The sequence below is a fragment of the Antechinus flavipes genome, chromosome 4, assembly GCF_016432865.1.
Source record: "Antechinus flavipes isolate AdamAnt ecotype Samford, QLD, Australia chromosome 4, AdamAnt_v2, whole genome shotgun sequence".
NCBI classification, from domain to species: Eukaryota; Metazoa; Chordata; class Mammalia; order Dasyuromorphia; family Dasyuridae; genus Antechinus; species Antechinus flavipes.
In genome coordinates, this window is record NC_067401.1 from 298,399,658 (window position 1) to 298,421,576 (window position 21,919).

The 21,919-nt window shown below is 33.2% G+C and overlaps 1 protein-coding gene across 5 annotated transcripts in view; it reads right to left on the reverse strand.

Moving 5' to 3' along the window:
- The window catches only part of CEP85L (centrosomal protein 85 like), a 236,514-nt gene that overhangs the window by 12,865 nt on the left and 201,730 nt on the right, over window positions 1-21,919 (reverse strand). For all 5 annotated transcript variants that reach the window (XR_007953619.1, XM_051997622.1, XM_051997619.1 and 2 more), the window contains exons 7-10: window positions 14,931-15,083; window positions 13,651-13,805; window positions 10,173-10,290; window positions 9,400-9,450 (exon numbers count right to left, since the gene is read on the reverse strand). Coding sequence is in view for 4 of the 5 variants with exons in the window: in XM_051997622.1 (XP_051853582.1) it covers window positions 9,400-9,450; window positions 10,173-10,290; window positions 13,651-13,805; window positions 14,931-15,083 (477 nt within the window). In the remaining variant the exon portion in view is untranslated. The remainder of the gene's footprint in view (window positions 1-9,399; window positions 9,451-10,172; window positions 10,291-13,650; window positions 13,806-14,930; window positions 15,084-21,919) is intronic.

The window sequence follows — 21,919 nt, forward strand, 5'->3', positions numbered from 1 at the left end:
CATCTTAATAGCATATTCAGAAACAAATTTACTAGGTTATTAGATGCAGATATTCATTTGGACTATCATTTTCTAAAAAGTTGGAAAATTAAAGTTTTGAAGTAAAAGTTTAGGTAGCTTTCCTCTATATTAAACAACTCAAGTAATGAAGCACTAGATTTAAGTTGAATAACATTTAATTTTAATATTCTTCTATTTCAGGAGTGGGGGAGGGAACGAGAGAGGAAAGGGGAAAAGAGAGAGAGAAAGAGAGAGAGAGAAAGAAAGAGAGAGAAAGAAAGGGAGCACAAGAAAGACAGAGAGAAATGTATGTTCCATTTTGACCCTTCCAGTCTTTTTACATATTACTCCTCTTCATGTACCGTCCTATCCAGGCATTCTAATTGTTAGCTGAATATAAGATTGTGTTTCACATAAAATATATGAAGGATTTTCTAAATAAATTTATATTGAACATAAAATATATGAATTTATTTTTAAAATGTCAGCCAGATGCTCACTTCTAGCCAGGTCCTCATTTCCACATCCTTACCTCCAATAGGGATAGCCTACTGCCCCTTTACAACAGACAATAGCTGCAGACCATCTGCTCACATCACTAATCCCCAAGGTTCTCAAAGTCTGTAACCTGTCTTCTTACTTGGCCTGTCAAATGCTAAATGCCCCTTGGTTTTTCTATTTGCCATGAAACTGAATATCTCCTTAAATGTTATCTGACAGAATTAGAATCTGAGCTTCTTTAGAGTAGGAAGTCTTGGTTTTCTATTTGCATCCCCAATATTTAGGAGAGTGCTTGGTAAATACTAAGCACCTAATACTTTCTTTTCCATTCCATTCAAAATACTTTTAAATAATACTAACAATTAAGTTTCTGTGCTTCCAAAGGAGAGAGCAGTCTGTTTAAGACGCCCCCCCCCCTTACTGTATATACTCCTATTCTGGGCACTCTTTATGGGCACAGCCCTTTCTTGGGCTCTTCTTTGAGAGAGGAAAGGAGAAATTGCTTCCCTGTTTGGAAAGGGCAGTGGCTGACTCAGGATACAGAGATAAAGAGGGATGATCTTGCCAGATAGACATCTAGATATCAGTGCTGCAAACTTGGAGAGGGGTCTGGTGTTGGGGGCAATGAAGCTTCCTGAAGAGAGAGTGGATGTCCCATTGTTAGAACAGGTCAGAATGGGTAAAAAGTCAAACTAGAAAAAGCCAGCAGCCATAGAGGCAAATTATAATTTGCTAGATTGGGGTGAAGAGTGAATCTTGGAGAAGGGACTTATAAATTCTAATTAGGGATTGAAATTAGAAAGGAAAAAGGGGTAATTCTCAATAACCATTATAGTCCCTATTGACTACATAACCCCCAAGCACAGAATGTTGATGCCCCCTTCCCTTTTACTTCCCCACCTCACTCCCGCCTCCCGGACACAAACACATTCTCCATGTGCTCAAGACCACCAGGGGCTTGTCCAGGTGTGAAGTGACCAGTGCCTTTGGCCCTGCCCTGGGAACAAGGGTTGTCCCAGAAGGAGGTGGGATTTTTTTTTCTTACCCCTCGGGGATGTTGCAAGAGGGAGAGTCCTATGTTCTAGTTTCAGAACCATCTCCCCCAAAAAGAAATGGGGGTTTGCCAGTCTGAGGGTGGGATGGGAATAGCTGGTATGCAGAAGTCTTGATGCCGAATAAGGATGAGCATGCCCCTTTGAAAAGGGGCAGGGATATCACCCAACCATCCCTTCCCTCTCCACACATACATATACACACATGTACATAATTACCCCAACTCTCTGAATACTGGTAAGTGATTTGAGATCATAGGACAGAAGAGGGATGGGGGCCCTCAGCCTCTGAATCCTGAACCTATACCTTTCTTACTTCTGTATTCATTCCCCCCCAACTTCTTCCTTTTGCCCTCCATGCCAGAAAATCCTATTTGAAGGAGAAAGTGGTAACAAAGTCATTTTTTGAGCGAGGGTTGGAGACCAAGATAGTTGAGAACAGGTACCTCATCCCTACCCTGTCCTTCTAATCCCATGTAAATAAATGGCATGATCTTTGTTTAATATAATACTAACAATAATAAAAAGTAACAATAAACATTAATAGCTAACATATATTTGGAGCTTTAAGTTTCACAAGTTGCCTTAGCTACTTCATCTCATTTTGATCATCACTATAATTAATTTCTGAGATATGTACATTTTTTCCCATTATATAAATGAGGAAACTGAGGTAAACAAATGTTAAGTGACTTGCCCAGGATTATGCAATTCTCATAGTTCCTTGAAGTAACAAAGCATAAATTTCCTTTAAAAATGACAAATGTTTACATAAAGGTATACTTAGGAAAAAGTCTTATTCCTCTAAAATGAGCTTGATGAAAATTAAGTTTACCAAAAAGTGCCTAGTTCCACTAATTGTTCAAATATAAGTTTTGATATAAAAATTGTTAAATTAAATATGAGAAAAGACTAAAAAGCTCAAAGAACAAAGTAATTTCAAAAATATAAGAATAAAATTATTTGGAGTGTATACAATCTCACTTTGATAAAAAAAAAAAACTATAAGGAAAATTGATTTATTAATAAGTACCTAAATAATAACAATTAAACATATAATAGATATGTTACATGTTATCTTGTTATAATATTAATGATATTATGCTAATCTTTCATATAGTATTCTGTACAATGTAAAACATTTAGTAATAATTATATATGTAATCATTCCAGGAAAATAATTAGAATTTAACATACCTTTCTAAAAGCTATTACATTTGATTTTGTGTATTTGTGTGTGTGTGTGCGCGCGCGCGCCCACACACACTCATTAAGTCCTTTTTTTTTTTAAACATTCCCCTGATTCCAGGAATAAAATCATATTAGCCAGTATAGTCAAACAAAATGGTATATGGAAAAGAATCATATATAAAAAGCCTAGAAAGATAAAAGTGGAATAAATATGCAAAAAAGAATGAAATTAGTGGCAAGGTAATCTTAGAAAAAAGGTCAAAGCAGTGGGGAAAAGTGGGAAAAGTTTTCTACAAAAGGTAAGATTTGAGTTTAGTATTGAAAACAACACAAAGGCAGAAAGGGAGAGAGAGAGAGAGAGAGAGAGAGAGAGAGAGAGAGAGAGAGAGAGAGAGAGAGTGAGCGCAAGAGCACACACATTGGGAGAGCCAGTATAAAGTCAAGAGCCTTGGAGTTAGAACATGGAGTATCATCACAGAGGGATAAAAATTAGCCTGGCATATCTGGACCTATGAGTACTCAGAAGGCAATGAAATGTAAGAAGACTTGGAAGTAAGAAAACACCAGCTTATGAAGGAATTTTTTAAAAATAAAAAAATATTTATTTCCTCTCCCTACCATCTCCCCTTCTCAACCATTTCAGAAGAAAAAACAAATACCAAAAATCATATAACAAAATCTATGATTCTGATTACTTTTGGATTCTGAATATTTATCATTTAAGTACTTAAATAGTTTCAAAAGAATACCACATTATAAGACACTTTTCATGTAAATAAAAGTCATATCTAAACAACTGGAAAAATATCAATTGCTCATGGATAGACTGAGCTAATATAATAAAAATAACAATTCAACCTATATTGGTCTACTTATTCAGTGCAAATTGCCAAAACATTATTCCATAGAGTTACAAAAAACCTGGAAGAACAAAAGGTCAAGAATATCAAAGGAATTTTTTAAAATGCAAAGGTTGGTAAGCCTAGCAATACCAGACCTAAAACTCTATAAAGCAGTAGTCATTAAAACCATAGAGTAATGCCTAAAAAAAACACAGTGGTGGATCAATAGATTTGATACATGTGGCAATAATTAATGACTGACTATAGTAATCTAATATTTCATAAACCCTAAAACTACAGCTTCTGGGATAAGAACTCATTATTTCACAAAAATGGCTGAGAAAACTGGAAAATAATATGTCAAACTAAGCATAGACCCACATCTCACACCCTATACTAAAACAAGATCAGAATAAGGTTATAAATTGGAATTTATAAGCAAAAACAATCTTGAGAACATTATGAAATGCAAAATGGACAATCTTGATTACATTAAATTAAAAAGATTTTGCACACACACACACAAACAGTCAAGATTAGAAGGGAAGCACAAAGCTGGGGGAAGAGGAAGGGTGGGATTTTATTCAATGTTTCTGAGAAAGGTCTCATTTCTAAAATAGTTAAGAGAATTAGTTCATATTTGTAAGAATACAAGCCATACCCCAATTGATAAATGATTAAAAGACTTTAAAGGGAAGCACAAAGGTAGGGAAAAATTTTTTTTTCTAGTCAGTATCTCTGATAAAGGCCTCATTTCCAAAATTTATAAAGAATTGTGTGAAATTTCTAAGAATACAAGTAATTTCAGTAGATAAATGGTCAAAGAATATAAACAGACTATTTTCAGATGAAGAAATTAAAACCATCTATAGTCACATGAAAAAATGCACTAGTCTAAATCACTATTAGAAAAGTGCAAATTAAAACAACTTTGAGATACAATCTCACACCACTCAGATTGGCTAAGATGACAGGAAAACATAATAACAAATATTAGAGGGGATGTGGGAAAACTGGGACACTAACACATTGCTATTGGAGTTGTGAAATGATCCAATCATTCTGGAGAGAATTGTGGAACTATATCCAGAGCTATAACACTGTGTATATATCCTTTGATCCAAAAGTGCCACTCCTAGATCTGTACTCCAAGGAAAATACAGAGAAGGAAAATGGACCCATATGTGCAAAAATATTTGAAGCAACTAATTCTGTGCAACTAAAGAACTAGAAAATGAGTAGATGCCCATCAATTAGGGAATGGCTGAATAAATTATAGTAAGAAAGTAATGGAATATTATTGTTCTATGAAAAATGATAAACAAGCTGATTTTAGAAAGGCCTGAAAAGATTTACATGAACTAATGCTGAGTAAAACAAACAGAACCAGGAATAAATTTTGCACACTGACTGCAAAATTGTGCAATGATCAACTATGAAAGACTTGGTTCTTCTCAATGGTTCAGTGATCCAAGGAGACCCCAAAAAACTCTGAATGGAAACCATCTGAATCCAAAGAGAGATCTAAGGAGAATGAATGTAAATCAATATATGCCATGTTACCTTTTTTTCTTTTTTTTCCTTTCACGGTTTTTCCCTCTTGTTCAGATTTCTCTCCCAACATAATTCATAAGGAAATTTGTCTTTTTTAAAAAATGAATGCATAACCAGAAAAAAATAAATGTAACTGAGGAAAAATTTTTTAAAAAGAATGCATTTTCCCCACATATACTTTTGATTTGATTTTTCTTGTACAACATTAAAATATAGAAACATGTTTAAAAGTATTACATATGTTTAACCTACATCAGACTGCTTGTGGTCTTGGAGAAGGAAAAAATTAAAATTTTGCAATATAAAATCTTACAAAAATGATTGTTTATGGGTATTTAGAAAAATGAACACAACCAAACAAAACAAAGAACATCAAAAGATTTTTTTAAAAGATTGAACACAGGTTGAAACCTATTAAACAGTTAAAAGTAGCTAGGATTATTTATTTTGTCTGATTCATGGGCTTCTGATTCATAAGGTTTTTTTGGGAACAGATACTGAAATGGGTTGTCATTTCCTTCTCCAGCATACCTCTATTTTACTGATGAGAAACTGACACAAGTAGGTTAAGCAATTTGCCATGGATCACAGAGCCAGTAAGTGTCAAAAGCCAATTATGAACTCAGAATTTCCTGACTTCATGCTTAGTGCTGCCCCTAGAATTATTTAGTCTGGAGAAATTTTATAATTTTATTCTAATATGGCATTAAACAGTGTGGCAATCCAGAGTTTTCAATTTCCAATAAAACAGCTAAAGGACAAGTTTTCAAAATGCACTATTAAATGTAAACAGAGCATTGTGATAATTACAAAACAGATCTGTGGAAGCTCCCGTCTCTAAAAGCTTTAAAAATAGTATAGATTTCCATTAGTCTTGAATAATTAATTCTTATCTTACTATGAAGGAAGGATCACAAAATAACTTTAAGAAGTTGAAAGATATCTTAAAGAGACAGAACTGATTGTAGCGTAAATTGTTTTTGCAATGTTATTGACAATTAGTTGAACCTTCTCCATTGGCAGAGATCTCAGTATCTCATGAAGCAGTCCAGTCCATTTAAGGACAATTTTCATCTTGTTTGAAAGGTCTTCCTTATACTAAACTAAAATTTATCTCTTATGGAACAACAAATAAGCATTCTCCCTTTATACATGAGAAGGCTTTCAATATTTGAAGATGGTGACCATAGCATCCTTTCCTATTTAGTCTTCTCTTCTGTACACTATGCATCCCTATTTCATTCACGGGATTACCAGTCCTTTCATTCAAAGTCCTTCAAAAACTGTGGCCCACAATGATGAATACTGTCTATAACATTAAAATCCCCTCTAGTGTCAGATTTTATAGTCATCTCTTACTGAAATTCAATACAGATAGGCACTTAAAATGCCTAAGTTAAAGTCTCTTAATAATAAAACATTTTAATCTCTGAATTGCTGAAATTTTACCTAATGAAACTCTATTATTTTATGTCCTCTCTGCCAAATGATTACAATGATTATAACAAATTTAGTTAATAACTCACTAAAAACAATTTTATACAAATTAAGCAAGGAAAACTTTAGAGAAAATATTAATATACCTAAGACAGATCTGAGGCAGGGAGACCAATCAGAAAGCAAATATTAACAATTCTGGGACCTACTTTTCATTTAAGATACTATTCACATGCCATCTTTTATATGAAATCTTTCCATATTCTTTCGACTTCTAGTATTCCCCTTTCCCAAACTGCCTTATATTTAATTTCTTTTTATACATTTTTACTCATTTAACTTCATTTCCTTATTATATATTTTTCATATGCTGTTTGTCTTCCCCATCAGAATGTAAGTTTTTTTTTTCTCCTAAGTAGGGATTATTTCATATTTTCTAACTTATATCCTCATTACTGATTATAGTCCCTGCAAATGTGGCACACCTAACTGCCTGTGTAGCACAGTGGAGATACAGTACCAATCAGTCAGTGGATTAGTTGATAAACAATTGTTAAGAGCCTGCTAAATGCCTTTCACTGTAGACTGGAAATACAAAAGAATGGTTTGGGAAGGGAAAATCTTCTGCTTATCAAAAAACTCACACTAATGGGGTAAATATGAAAACAAATATATACAAAGAAGCTATATATTGAATAAATGAGAAATAATTAGCAAAGGAAAGGCATTAGAAATAAAAGAATCAAAGGAAAAGTTTCCTATATAAGGTAAGATTTTAAATGGAACTTAAATGAAATCAGAGAAGCTAAGAGGCAGAGAAAGAGGAGAGCTTTCAAGGCAATGGTGACCCTCAATGAAAATGCCCAAAGTCAGGAGATAGAGGATCCTGTTCAAGGATCATGAACCTGTATTTCATGTCCAAGGGATTAAAGAGATGGGTGTAGGGGACGGGTGAGGTAAAGAGCTAGGTTATGAAAGGGCTTTGAAGGCCCAACAGGATCTTTTTTATTTGGTTCTGGAGGTGAAACTGAAAAGGAATGTGACACAATCACACTTGTGTTTTAGGAAGATGTTGAAATCTGAGAGAAGAATGGATTGGAATGGGAAGGTTTGTGGCAAGACCAACAATAAAGATTAAGGTGAATAAGGGCTGATAGCAGTATCAGAGGAAAAAGAAAACCTTCAAATGCAAATGCCTTAATAGTGATAACATAGATATAATTAAAAGGTTATACCTATTTATATTTAAAATTAACCTTTTAATTATATTTTTATTACTCTCATCCCACTTAAAAATACTTTAAAGAAATAAAGAGTATATTTCTTCACTTCATTTTAATTCAGTTATTTTCCCAAATGATACTTCATATAGAATTAATTCAAAACTTTACTTCAATATTCCATAAAAATGGAGAAAAGCTATACTAAAGTCATGTGCATTTGATTTTGAAAATAAGTTTACACTATTTCTAGTCATATGAAAAGGTGTTCCAAGTCATTATTAATAGAGAAATGCAAATTAAGACAACTCTGAGATACCACTACACACCTGTCAGATTGGCTAGAATGACAGGGAAAGATAATGTGGAATGTTCGAGGGGTTGTGGGAAACTGGGACACTGATACATTGTTGGTGGAATTGTGAATACATCCAGCCATTCTGGAGAGCAATTTGGAACTATGCTCAAAAAGTTATCAAACTGTGCATACTCTTTGATCCAGCAGTGTTTCTACTGGGCTTATACCCCAAAGAGATACTAAAGAAGGGAAAGGGACCTGTATGTGCCAAAATGTTTGTGGCAGCCCTGTTTGTAGTGGCCAGAAGGTGGAAAATGAATGGATGCCCATCAATTGGAGAATGGCTGACTAAATTGTGGTATATGAACATTATGGAATATTATTGTTTGGTAAGAAATGACCAGCAGGATGATTTCAGAAAGGCCTGGAGAGACTAATATGAATTGATGCTGAGTGAGATGAGCAGGATCAGGAGATCATGATGTACTTCAACAAAAATACTATATGATGATCAATTCTGATGAACGTGGCCATCTCCAGCAATGAAATGAATCAAATCAGTTCCAATAGAGCAGTAATGAAGTGAACCGGCTACACCCAGCAAAAGAACTCTGGGAGATGACTATGAACCATTACATAGAATTCTCAATCCCTCTATTTTTGTCTGCCTGCATTTTTGATTTCCTTCACAGGCTATTTGTACGCTATTTCAAAGTCCAATTCCTTTTGTACAGCAAAATAACTGTTTGGACATATATACATATATTGTATTTATACTTTAATATATTTAACATGTATTGGTCAACCTGCCATCTTGGGGAGGAGATAGGGGGAAGGAGGGAAAAATTTTGAAAAAAAGGTTTGGCAATTGTCACTGCTGTAAAATTACCCATGCATATAACTTGTAAATAAAAAGGTATAATTTAAAAAAAAAAAAAAAGAAAAAAAGTAAGTTTACAGTTATCAGTTATCACTTTCACATCATAAGAGATTAGGAGCACAGCCACCTCATGAAATTGGAAAATCTGTGTAAAAAAACTTAACCTTCTTTTCAAAACAGAGAAGTCTGAATTATTATGATACTAAAAAATAAAGCATATTGATATTATACAATACTATAACATTATGCCTTAATGAGCATCTAAACTTTTTTCTGTTGCACTCCTCCAAAATTCCCATTTGAATTTCTTATTCTGACCCACAATATATCAAAACCACAATAGGGAAGATTGCAATGTGGAAGAGATAACTGTATTTTTTTTTAACATTAAATTTTATTGAAATAAGCACAAAATATTCCTTACCTGAATTTCTAACAACATTCTGTCGATTTTATTTTGCTGGCTGCTTATTACCTACATAAATAAAACACAAATCATACTATAACCAGTTAATTTCTTCTACTAGTTTGACCAATACAAGACTTTTAGACCTCAGCCTTATCTTTAGTAGGATTATTCCCTTAGCAAAAATATTTTACAATAGGGTATATTTACCAAGCAAGATCAAATAGTTTACTAAAAAAAAAAAAAAGTTTATCATATTCAATTTTAAGCAACTTCTAAGAAAGATTTAATGCATAAAGTTGTATAACTTTTTTTTTTTTTTTGGTGAGGCAATTGAGGTTAAGTGGCTTACCCAGGGTCACACAGCTAAGTAAGTGTTAAGTTCTAAGATAGTATTTGAATTCAGGTCCTCCTAACTCCAGGACCGGTGCTCTACCCACTATGCCATCTAGCTGCCCCTGTATCTTTTCTGATTACTATATTTGCAATTCCAATTGTATCCCAAATTTGACATTGTATAAAGAACTCAAGATTAAAAAATCAATGTTCTTTTATTTAAGTTAAGAAATAACATAGAGTTTCTTTTTTCAATTAAACATACTATATAATTTCCTCTGCAATTAGAAAAAAGTGAATAAATTTTTTCTCCCTAAAGAAAAATTAATGAAATAAAGCATTATCTAATGTAATTATTACATTAACTAAATAGGACTTTTTACTTCCCTCTCCCACCTTTAAGGTTGCAGATCACAACCCATTATTCATATTTATAATAGAAATGTTTGCCTGACCTTACTGGCATGCTCGTTCTGTTCTTTGAGGTGATTATTTTCATCTTGAAGTTGTTTTGCATCTAGTATGGGTAGCCGGATACCGTCTTCAAGACACCTTTCCACTTTCTGTTGTAAACTGTATTAAAATTTGAAAGACAACTTTTGAAAATAAACTCTAAAAGCTAATTTTATTCAAGATCTTTAAAACAAGGTATTTCCTTAATGCCTATGATACTTTGTACAATAGTAGAATCTAGAGCTATGTTCAAGGAAAGAATATTACATTTATCTCCATATATACCAACACTAGATAGCTAAAGTGCATAAATTTTAACATGCCTATGCCTCTAAGGGCCTAAGCCAGAGCTATACCATTTGGGTATTCCTATTTTCTTTTCTGGGTACCTAGATGGCATAATAGAGTGACAGGCCTGGAGCCAGGAAGATTAATTTTCCTGAGTTCAAGTATGGCCTTAGACATTTACTAACTGTAAGTCCAGGCCTGGGCAAGTCACTTATTTGCAGTTAGATTGGTTTCCTCACCTGTAAAATGATCTGAAGAAGGAAATGGCATACTATTTCAGTATCTTTAACAAGAAAAGCCCAAGTGGGATCACAAAGAGTCAGACACAACTGAAAAATGACAAACAAATTTTCTTTTCTAAACATTATTCCAAATTGTCAAATACCTTCCCCATATCTCTATCTAAAATTCCTATTCAGTCTTCCAGTTTTCATGGCCCATTATTCCATGTATGATTAGTCTATTAGATGGGTCCATTTTTGTGATCCCATTTGGGTTGTTGGTTTGTGGAGCTTTTGGTAGGTTTGTTGTTATCATTTGGACAAAGAAATAGAAGTGGTCTCCATTTCCTTCTCCGGCTCTTTTTACAGATGAAGAAACTGAAACAAATAGGATTAAGTGATTTGTCCAGGGCCACACAGCCCATAAGTGTCATATTTGAAGTCAGATCCTCCTGACTACAGGGCTACTCTTATCCACACTGTGCTATCTGACTGCTCAAAAATTATTTCAGGAGGTCCTCCCAAGTACCTTTCTTTCCCCTCCTATTTAATTCTTATTTTCATGTCCCAATTTGGTTATTTGTGGTGGTGGTTTGTTTTTGTTTTTTTTAATCTTCATGTCTTTCTCTCTCCTACTAGACCCATAAGCTTTTAAAAAGGAGGGACCAATTCTTAAATATCTAGGAATCTTCCCCGCGCACATTGTTTTGTAATAGCTAAAATAATTATCTCCATTGCCCTTCTTACATATTGTGATAATTTTTTCTCCTATCTAACTTCCAGATGTAGTACTTTCTGCCACATCAAAGCATAAAGGGAAAAGAGAACAAAAAGAAAAAAGAGGCAGCCCGCTTTATCTGAATAGGATACTATTCCTGGCTTTGTTATCTATTAGCTAGAAGACAGTGAGCAAGTCATTTCTTTTTAGCTGTAAAATGAGAGGCTACATACTGAAGAAATAGAAAAAAGTGAAAATGGTGCTACTGGCAAGGGTAAGGAGTGAATTGAGTCCAATCTCTTGCTCTAGTTTATGATTCTCTATATGGGTGTTTAAAAGAACTATAATGAAACAGAAAAACGTATCCTCTATTTCTGGATTGTGATGAATTATCCTTATTTTTCTTCCAGACAATACAGCAAACATGAGTCTGTTTTCTTTTCCAGGAAGAAAAAAAAAGTATAATGCCTAGAATCTACAAGATAAATAATGATCCTGAACTGCACAGTGACATCCAGTGAATTAACTTAGCAAGATCACAAATAAAAAGTGGGGAAAAAAATGCACCAGAGTGATTTTACTTATTACTAATGTAGAACTACTTTGTAGTCCTTTGTCACCTGTCATAAAAATATTTATATAATCAGCATAAAAATAAAAACATAAATACTTTATATTCTAGAATGGCTTGATTCCCAATAATTTAGTATCAAGAGACTATTTCTAAGTATTTTAGGGATTTCATGAAAAACAAAATCCATTACTAAGAGTAATAAAGCTTTTCAAATGAAAAGGGTAGTTGGCTATGAAAACAGTGAGGGGGTGGGGGTGTAGGCTAAACACAGAAGCATTGTGAAACAGCCCTGGATTTGAAATGAGAGGTTGGGGATTCAAATCCTGAATTTGTTACTTATTAGTTATATCAAGTCACTCCTCCTCTCTGGATTTCAATTTCCCAAACTGTAAAATGAAGCATTTAACTAATTGATTCACAACATTTCTTCCAACTATAAAATTCTATGATACTACCTATCTAAATGCAGAAAAATTATTTTTTGAACATTTTTATATAAGTAGCAGGAGAGAGAGAGAGAGAGGGAGGGGAAAAGAAAGGAAAAGGGACAGGAGAAGAGAAGGGGAAAGAGAAGGAAAGGGGTAAGGGGAGAAGGGAGGGGGAAAAGTAATTATTTTGTCTAAAAGATATTCTGCCATAATCTGTTTTTTTTTTTGTTTTGTTTTTTGTAAATACATGCTACCTTTTAGTCATTGCCTTTTTAAGTGCTTATGAGTCACTGCTTTAATAATACATCCTAAACTGTTGCTAGGAAGCAATATCAAACCTCTTAGCATATATAGTCTGAAAAAAAAAATCTATGACTTATCTTTTTGAAAATCTTGACATTGTCATGTAAATCAGCCTTGAGACATTCTTCCTGACCATGTTTAAATACCACCCAAAGCAGCTCAGCAATGATACAAACGATCTTGGAATATAGTTTTCTAGACTGGTGACCTGATTTAATTCAGATTAGCCAGGCACTATTTTATTGTATCTCCATTTAACTTGGGCCTTTCTTACCCTATTGCCACACTGGCTTTGTTATAATCAATACAGATCTACTTGGGATTATTAAATAGAGGAATAGACACAGCCCTGAGAGAAATCAATAGTTCACTGAAGACTTACCCAACCCTTAAAGAGAAATAGAAATGTCCCAGTGGCTTTGATCACTTAAAAACAGTGGAATGAAACTAAGGTGAATTGCATAGTAAAATATGTCTGGGTCAAAGACAAAAACTTGAAGGCATAAATGTTGTGTAGTGAACACCATAAAATGAATGTGTATTAAGACTGCTGAAATGGATAAAAAAGAAACAATTTATGAGAAAAAAAAACTATATTTTCTCTTGTGAATTTGTATTAATTATCTCACAAAGCATTAAGAAGCCAGTGTTAGCACTAAGTTAACAATATTATATTAATATTTCTTTTCTCTGCTAACCCCAAACTCTTGACAAGATAACAATGTTGCATTCTTATCTAAGCCAGTTTGCAGATAACAGGCTATGAAATGCTGCGTCAATTAAAGAACCTTCCACAATGAAAATATCCCTTCTTTTATTAATGTTATATTTTTACCATTAGTACACAAATAGTGATTATTTGCATTTGAATAATTCTACCCAAAACTTAAAACTTTGACATTTCAAGATTATCTATTGCCACACTGAAAAAACTGACAGGTTTCATACCTTTGCACAGTGGTAACCAACTCCTTTTCTTTCTTCCGTTGACAGGCCAGTTGTACTTCTTTCTCTTGATATTGAGTTTTGATCTCTCCAAGTTTTTTCTCCATGTCTTTTACAGTGTCTTGTAAGTTCTTGTTTTTTTCTTCTAGGATCTGCAGCTAAAGAGAAAGTGTTTATATCACAAAAATTAGGATAAATTTTAATAAATGGCCATCTATTAGAAAAGTTTACTTTGGAAATTTAGTAAGATGTGCACACTAGTTTTACTTTGATTTATCTGAATTTCATATGTGTTTCATAGAAAAAGGAGTTTAAAGTATGAGAGATACAATCAAGGTTGGGGAGAAAAAAGAAACAAAAAATAAGAACATATCATAGCAGAGGGATGGAAAAAACCTGAGAAATTTCATCTATTTGGATCTCTGCCATCACCACTTTTCATATAATCTCCCACGGCATTTTATTAGCTTCTTGAGTTTGTTTTATCTTCTATCAGTTATGCAACTCTCTCTAAACTAAAGCATATATACTAACTCAAAACATTTAACACACTTTCTTGTGAAAAAATATTATTTCACTCTGGAATAAACAATAGTATAGGAATTAAGAGGAAGGCAACATGGAGGATAATGGTATTCACATGGAGCTTGAGAATGGGGTGGGAGAAGGAGAAAGCAAAGGAAGAAGGGGCAACTATTTTGAAAGACTTGAGTTAAAAAAAAAAAATCCATGATAAGGAGGCTCAATAATTATCAGACTATTTTGAAGGAACAATTATTTCAAAACAACAAATGGTCAAGAGCCAATTTGGGGAAGGAATAGAAGCAGAAAGATATAGACTAGGTGGCAGAATGACAAAGAACCAGGCAAATGGCTGGAAAGAAATGATTAGTTTGGCATAGGATTAAGAAAAAGTTTAAAAAAAAAAAAAAGGTCATGAGAATAGTTTAAAAATCACGAATAATGAGGGGAAAAAAACAGATCCAACTGTGTTTGGAATGGAACTGGGTTTCAAAGAGACATATAAGCATTTGTTCCACTTAGTTCATGTGAAGCAACACAAATTTTTGATAGGACGGAAATATTATGCATATAGATACGTGAAGCCCAAGATATATTTTAATCCAATAGGATTGAAACAAATGAGCCTAACTCACACCTAGACAAAAATATTCACCTCATTCTGAAATGAATTCTCAAGAAGCCAAATTAAACAGTTTCACTATTTTATTATTTACCCCCTCCCCCAAAAAAAAAAAAAAAAACCAAGAGTCCTTCTTTACCTGCTGGCTCTGGTTCTGCATGTCATCCAGAGTTGGCAGGTCAGCCAAGTACTTTTCCAAGGTCTCAATTCGTCTTTGTTTCTCTTTATTTTGTTCAGATTCCTTCTGACATTTCTTTTTCAGGCTACTAATATACCTATCTCTGGTTTTAAGCTAAAAAGAGAATATACATTTCATTGGTGTTTACATGTAATAAAATTACACTAAAATCTGTATTTCAATATTCAGAATCACTAGATCCAGTAAAAACATTTATTTAACAATAAAAATATTAATACAATAATTAATGTATGTATGTGCATTTACACACATGTGTATACATATACAGAAATAATTATTTTTACTTTAAACCAAAAATTTCATAAGAACCTAAATCAATAAGGTGACAGATGTTTACACAAATGTATATACATATTTAATACTATTAAAAAATAATTACTTCTAAAAGTTCAATAATCATCAATAGATGCCACAATAATTAAGATCAATAACAAAGATGAGATAAAAAAAGATACTTAAATGATTATCTCAAAGGAGATTGATCATTCCCACCACTTAAAACTCCTCAGATATTTTTATGTTTTTAAAAGCTTATCTTGTCTCCCCTCTAAAGAAGTCTCTTCTTATACTCCAACAGTTGAGTGTGTTGTTTCATCTTCAATTTAAAAAGCAATTCCATTTTTAGATCTCTCTATTCTCTTTCTCTTTCAGATGAAGCTGAAATTTGCTTCCATGTATGGCAGATAAGTGGTTCAAGGAGAGAACATTGAGTCTGAAGAAAGATAGGAGTTCAAATCTAAACCCAGACATTTACTAGCTTTGTGACACTGCCAAGTAACTTAACTTGCTAAGTTATTACATAGAACACCTGTAAAATGCTATAATTATAGCACCTACCTCAAAGGATTGTTGTAATAATAATGAGATGATATTTTGAAGTGTTTTACAAATTTTAAAAGTGTATTATAAATGCTAGTTATTATTGTTTTCATTCTTACTGTATCTTTGGCTCCTATTAACTATTCCTAAATTCTGTCCCTTAGGTCTAAATAGAATAAATCAAATCTCTTTCACAAAACAGGCTTTCCTTTCTGAAAGCTAATTTATCTGAAAGCACTGAAAATGCTTTGCTTTGGGTTAAGTACACAAACAATAAATAAAAATTTGATAAAATTCGAGTTTGTATACTGTCAGTATTAAATGTTTTCATTTTTTTTTGTTTTTTTTTTTTCAAAATTTATAAAATAAATGAACCAAGGTTTTGGTTAATCATAGGATCTCAGAGTCATAAATAAATAATAATTCAGCCTCTAACTGAAGATCTCCAGTGATTGGGAAACCAATGACCTCTTTAGGTATGCCATTCAACTTTTTGAAAGCTCTAATTATTAGAAAGTTTTTCTTTATAAAAAGTTTAAATTTACTTCTAATTTCTATATGATGTTGTTATTTCAGTTTTTCAGGGCCAAACAGAACATACCTAACACTTTTCTAAGTCACACTCTTTCACTTTTTTGTAGGAGGAAAGCTCTAGTTGGTGACCTAGACTAATCCAGAGCAAATTTCATTTTGATTCCTATTGTTGTTACTTCAAACTCAGCGTGCTATCACACATTTATATCAATTAATCTTCAAATAGTATTGCATTATAAAGCATTTTTTAAACTCTAGTGGCTCTGCAATCTGTCAAAACAGGACTCTATATTAGATAATGGAAATTAAAAGAAAAAAAAAATTGTGACCCATAAGGAATTTAAACATTCTACCAGATTGGAGACAGAAAAAAAAAAAAATTTTAATGGAAAGAAATCATAAAATTACCTAAATGAGGTAGCAGTTAAACTAAGTCTTGAAAGAATCTAAGGTCAATTCTGATGGACATGGCCCTCTTCAACAATGAGATGAACCAAATCAGCTCCAATAGAGCAGTAATGAATTGAACCAGTGAAAGAACTCTGGGAGATGACCATGAACCATTACATAGAATTCCCAATCCCTATATTTTTTGTCCACCTGCATTTTTTATTTCCTTCACAGGCTAACAGTACACTATTTCAAACTCCGATTCCTTTTATACAGCAAAATAACTGTTAGGACATGTATGCTTATATTGTATTTAATTTATACTTTAACATACTTAACATGCATTGGTCAACCTGCCGTCTAGGGGAGGGGGTGGGGGGGAAAGAGGGGAAAAATTGGAACAAAAGGTTTGGCAATTGTCAATGCTGTAAAATCACCCATGCATATAACTTGTAAATAAAAAGCTATAATAACAAAAAAAGAAAGAAAGAAGCTAAGGATTCTAAGAAACGAATATAAAGCATGAATGTGATTCTAGGCACAATAAAGATTTGAACCATGGAACGTTCAGTTCAGGAAACATATTAACTAGGATGGCTGGATGTGAAATAAGTCTGTAAAGTAGGCAGAAGCCAGTGACCAGAGGATTTTTGTCTAAAAAAACACATATCAAAATGAAGACTTTATATTTAGTCATAGAAGATTAGTGGGTGGAAAAATGAGCTAAGATTTACGGCACATTATTTTTGTCAGTTGTGTGAAACATATATTAAACTGGTAAGAACAGAAACAAAAAGATGACTTTAGGATACTTGCGTAAGTTCAAATGAGAATTAAGTGATAAAGGTGGTATATCATACTATGAGAGGAAAGGAACAAATCCAACAGACAATTCAGTGGTAAAATAGACAAGCTATTGCTATTCATCACTACTGGTATTGAGAGGAAAAAAGAGAAATCAAGGAAGTCTTGAAGATCGTGAACTGGGTAAGTGGGGTGAATGTGCTAATCCAAAATGAAACAAGGAAATTTGGAAGAGGAACATATTTAGGAGAGAAAACAATGAATTTCATTTTGGATATGTTAAATTTGAGATACCTTGAGTACATCAAAGTAAATAAGCAGAAGCAGCTGGTAATGCAGAGCTACAGATCAAGAGAAAGATTAATGGCTGAATATATGGATTTTGGAATCATCTGCATAAAGATGAGTCCATGGAAACTGATGAGGGAAACCAAGATGGAGGTTTACAAATGTAAAAGAAAAAAGAAATGGAGTATGAAGTCCACTTAAAATCCCCCAGACCTTCTTCATATGAACTGCTGTCTAGGAATGCCTCCCCATCCTTGTATTTGTGAAACCTTTCTTTATCTGCAAATCTGACAATGACATGAATTTATCTAAGTCACTGATAAAAATGTTAAGTGGGAACTGATGAGATGACCAAGAGAAAAGAGAAAGCTAAGGATAGCCCACGAGCTTCCTTTCCACACTCTTCCTAAATATATCATGAAAAATTCTTTACTGAAGTTACATATGTTGTCTATCAGATCTATCCAATCAAAAAAAAAAAAAAAAAAAAAGGATGGGAAGTAGATCTAGAATAATTTGTTTAGGAAGAAGACATATGGAGGCGGAGCCAAGATGGCGGAGAAGGCACAGAGGACTCTCTAAGCTCCTCTCATTCCCCTCATGACCAACTATTTAATTCAGCCTCAAAAATAGCTCTTCATTGCTTAAATTCAAGAAGATTAGAAGCACCTAAACAAAAATTGACTATATATCAGGACATAAAGACCTCAAAATTAAATGCAGGAAGGCAGAAATAGTAAATGCTTTTTTTTTCAGATCACAATGCAATAAAAACTACATTCAACAAAAAGTTAGGTGTAAATAGACCAAAAAGTAATTGGAAACTACATCTTAAGGAATGATTGGGTGAAACAGCAAATTATAGACGCAATTAATAATTTCACTCAAGATAATGACAACAGTGAGACATCATACCAAAATTTATGGGATGCAGCCAAAGCGGTAATAAGGGGAAATTTTTATATCCTTAGAGGCTTACTTGAATAAAATAGAGAAAGAAAAGATCAATAAATTGGGCCTGCAACTTAAAAGGTTAGAAAAAGACCAAATTAAAAACCCCCAATCAATTACTAAACTTGAAATTCTAAAATTAAAAGGAGAAATTAATAATATAGAAAGTAAAAAAACTATTGAATTAATAAATAAAACTAAGAGTTGGTTTTATGAAAAAACCAATAAAATTGATAAATCTTTAGTAAATCTGATTAGAAAAGGAGAGAGGGAAATCAAATTAGTAGTCTTAAAAATGAAAAGGGAGAACTTTCCACCGAGGAAGAGAAAATTAAAGAAATAATAAGGGATTAATTTGCCCAACTTTATGCCAATAAATTTGATAATCAAAGTAAAATGGATGACTACCTCCAAAAATATAGGCTTCCCAGATTATCAGAGGAGGAAGTAAATTGCTTAAATAGTCCCACTTCAGAAAAAGAAATAGAACAAGCTATTAATCAACTCCCTAAAAAAAAATCCCCGGGACCAGAGGGATGTACATGTGAATTCTACCAAACATTCAAAGAACAATTAGCCCCAATGCTATATAAATTATTTGAAAAAATAGGGAATGAAGGAGTCCTACCAAATTCCTTTTATGACACAGACATGGTACTGATACCTAAACCAGGTAGGTTGAAAACAGAGAAAGAAAATTATAGACCAATCTCCCTAATGAATATTGATGCTAAAATTTTAAATAAGATATTAGCAAAAAAAAAACTACAGAAAATCATCCCCAGGATAATATACCATGATCAAGTAGGATTTATACCAGGAATGTAGGGCTGGTTCAATATTAGGAAAACTATCAGTATAATTGGCCATATTAATAATCAAATTAACAAAAACCATATGATCATCTTAATAGATGCAGAAAAAGCATTTGATAAAATCCAACATCCATTCCTATTAAAAACTCTTGAGAGTATAGGAATAAATGGACTTTTCCTTAAAATAATCAGGAGCATCTATTTAAAACCAGCAGTAAGCATCATATGTAACGGGGACAAACTGCAACCATTCCCAATAAGATCAGGAGTGAAACAAGGTTGTCCACTATCACCATTACTATTTAATATTGTATTAGAAATGCTAGCTTTGGCAATAAGAGTTGAGAAAGAGATAAGGAATAAGAATAGGCAATGAGGAAACCAAATTATCACTCTTTGCTGATGATATATTTAGAGAACCCCAGAGATTCTACTAAAAAGTTATTAGAAACAATCCACACCTTTAACAAAGTTGCAGGATACAAAATAAGCCCACATAAGTCATCAGCATTCTTATATATCACTAACAAAACCCAACAGTTAGAGTTATAAAGAGAAATTCCATTTAAAGTAACTACTGATAGTATAAAATACTTAGGAATCTATCTGCCAAGGGAAAATCAGAAACTTAATGAGCAAAACTACAAAATACTTTCCACACAAATTAAGTCTGATCTAACCAACTGGAAAAATATTAAATGCTCTTGGATTGGGCGAGCAAATATAATAAAGATGACCATACTACGTAAACAAATCTATTTATTTAGCGCTATATCAATCAGACTCTCAAAAACTACTTTGATGACCTAGAAAAAATAACAACAAAGTTCATATGGAAAAACAAAAGGTCAAGAATTTCAAGGGAATTAATGAAAAAAAAATTAAATGAAGGTGGTCTAGCTGTACCAGATCTAAAATTATATTATAAAGAGCAGTTACTAAAACCATCTGGTATTGGCTAAGAAATAGACTAGTTGATCAATGGATAGATTAGGTTCAAAGGACAAAACAGCCAATAACTTTAACAATCTAGTATTTGACAAACCCAAAGACCCCAGTTTTTGGAATAAGAACACAGTATTTGACAAAAATTGCTGGGAAAATTGGAAATTAGTATGGCAGAAACTAGGCATTGACCCACACTTAACACCGTACACCAAGATAAGGTCAAAATGGGTTCATGACTTAGGCATAAAGAATGAGATTGTAAATAAATTGGAAGAGCATAGGATAGTTTACCTCTCAGACCTGTGGAAGAGGGAGGAATTTATGACCAAAGAAGAACTAGAGATCACTATTTACCACAAAATAGAAAATTTTGATTATATCAAATTGAAAAGTTTTTGTACAAACAAAACAAATGCAGACAAGATTAGAAGGGAAACAATACACTGGGAAAACATTTTTACAGTCAAAGGTTCTGATAAAGGCTTCATTTCCAAAATATATAGAGAATTGACTCTAATTTATAAGAAATCAAACCATTCTCCAATTGATAAATGGTCAAAGGATATGAACAGACAATCCTCAGACGAAGAAATTAAAACTATTTGTAGCCATATGAAAATATGCTCCAAATCATTATTAATCAGAGAAATGCAAATTAAGACAACTCTGAGATACCACTACACACCTGTCAGATTGGCTAGAATGACAGGGAAAGACAATGCAGAATGTTGGAGGGGATGTGGGAAAACAGGGACACTGATACATTGTTGGTGGAATTGTGAACACATCCAGCCATTCTGGAGAGCAATTTGGAATTATGCTCAAAAAGTTATCAAACTGTGCATACCCTTTGATCCAGCAGTGTTTCTACTGGGCTTATACTCCAAAGAGATACTAAAGAAGGGAAAGGGACCTGTATGTGCCAAAATGTTTGTGGCAGCCCTGTTTGTAGTGGCTAGAAGGTGGAAAATGAATGGATGCCCATCAATTGGAGAATGGCTGAGTAAATTGTGGTATATGAACATTATGGAATATTATTGTTCTGTAAGGAATGACCAGCAGGATGAATACAGAGAGGACTGGCGAGACTTACATGAACTGATGCTAAGTGAAATGAGCAGAACCAGGAGATCATTATATACCCCAATAACGATACTGTATGAGGATGTATTTTGTGGATCTCTTCGATAAAGAGAGCTAATTCAGTTTCAATTGATCAAGTATGGACTGAAGCAATTACACCCAAAAAAAGAACACTGGGAAATGAATATAAACTGCTTGCATTTTTGTTTTTCTTCCCGGGTTATTTATACCTTCTGAATCCAATTCTCCCTGTGCAACAAGAAAACTGTTCGGTTCTGCACACATATATTGTGTAGG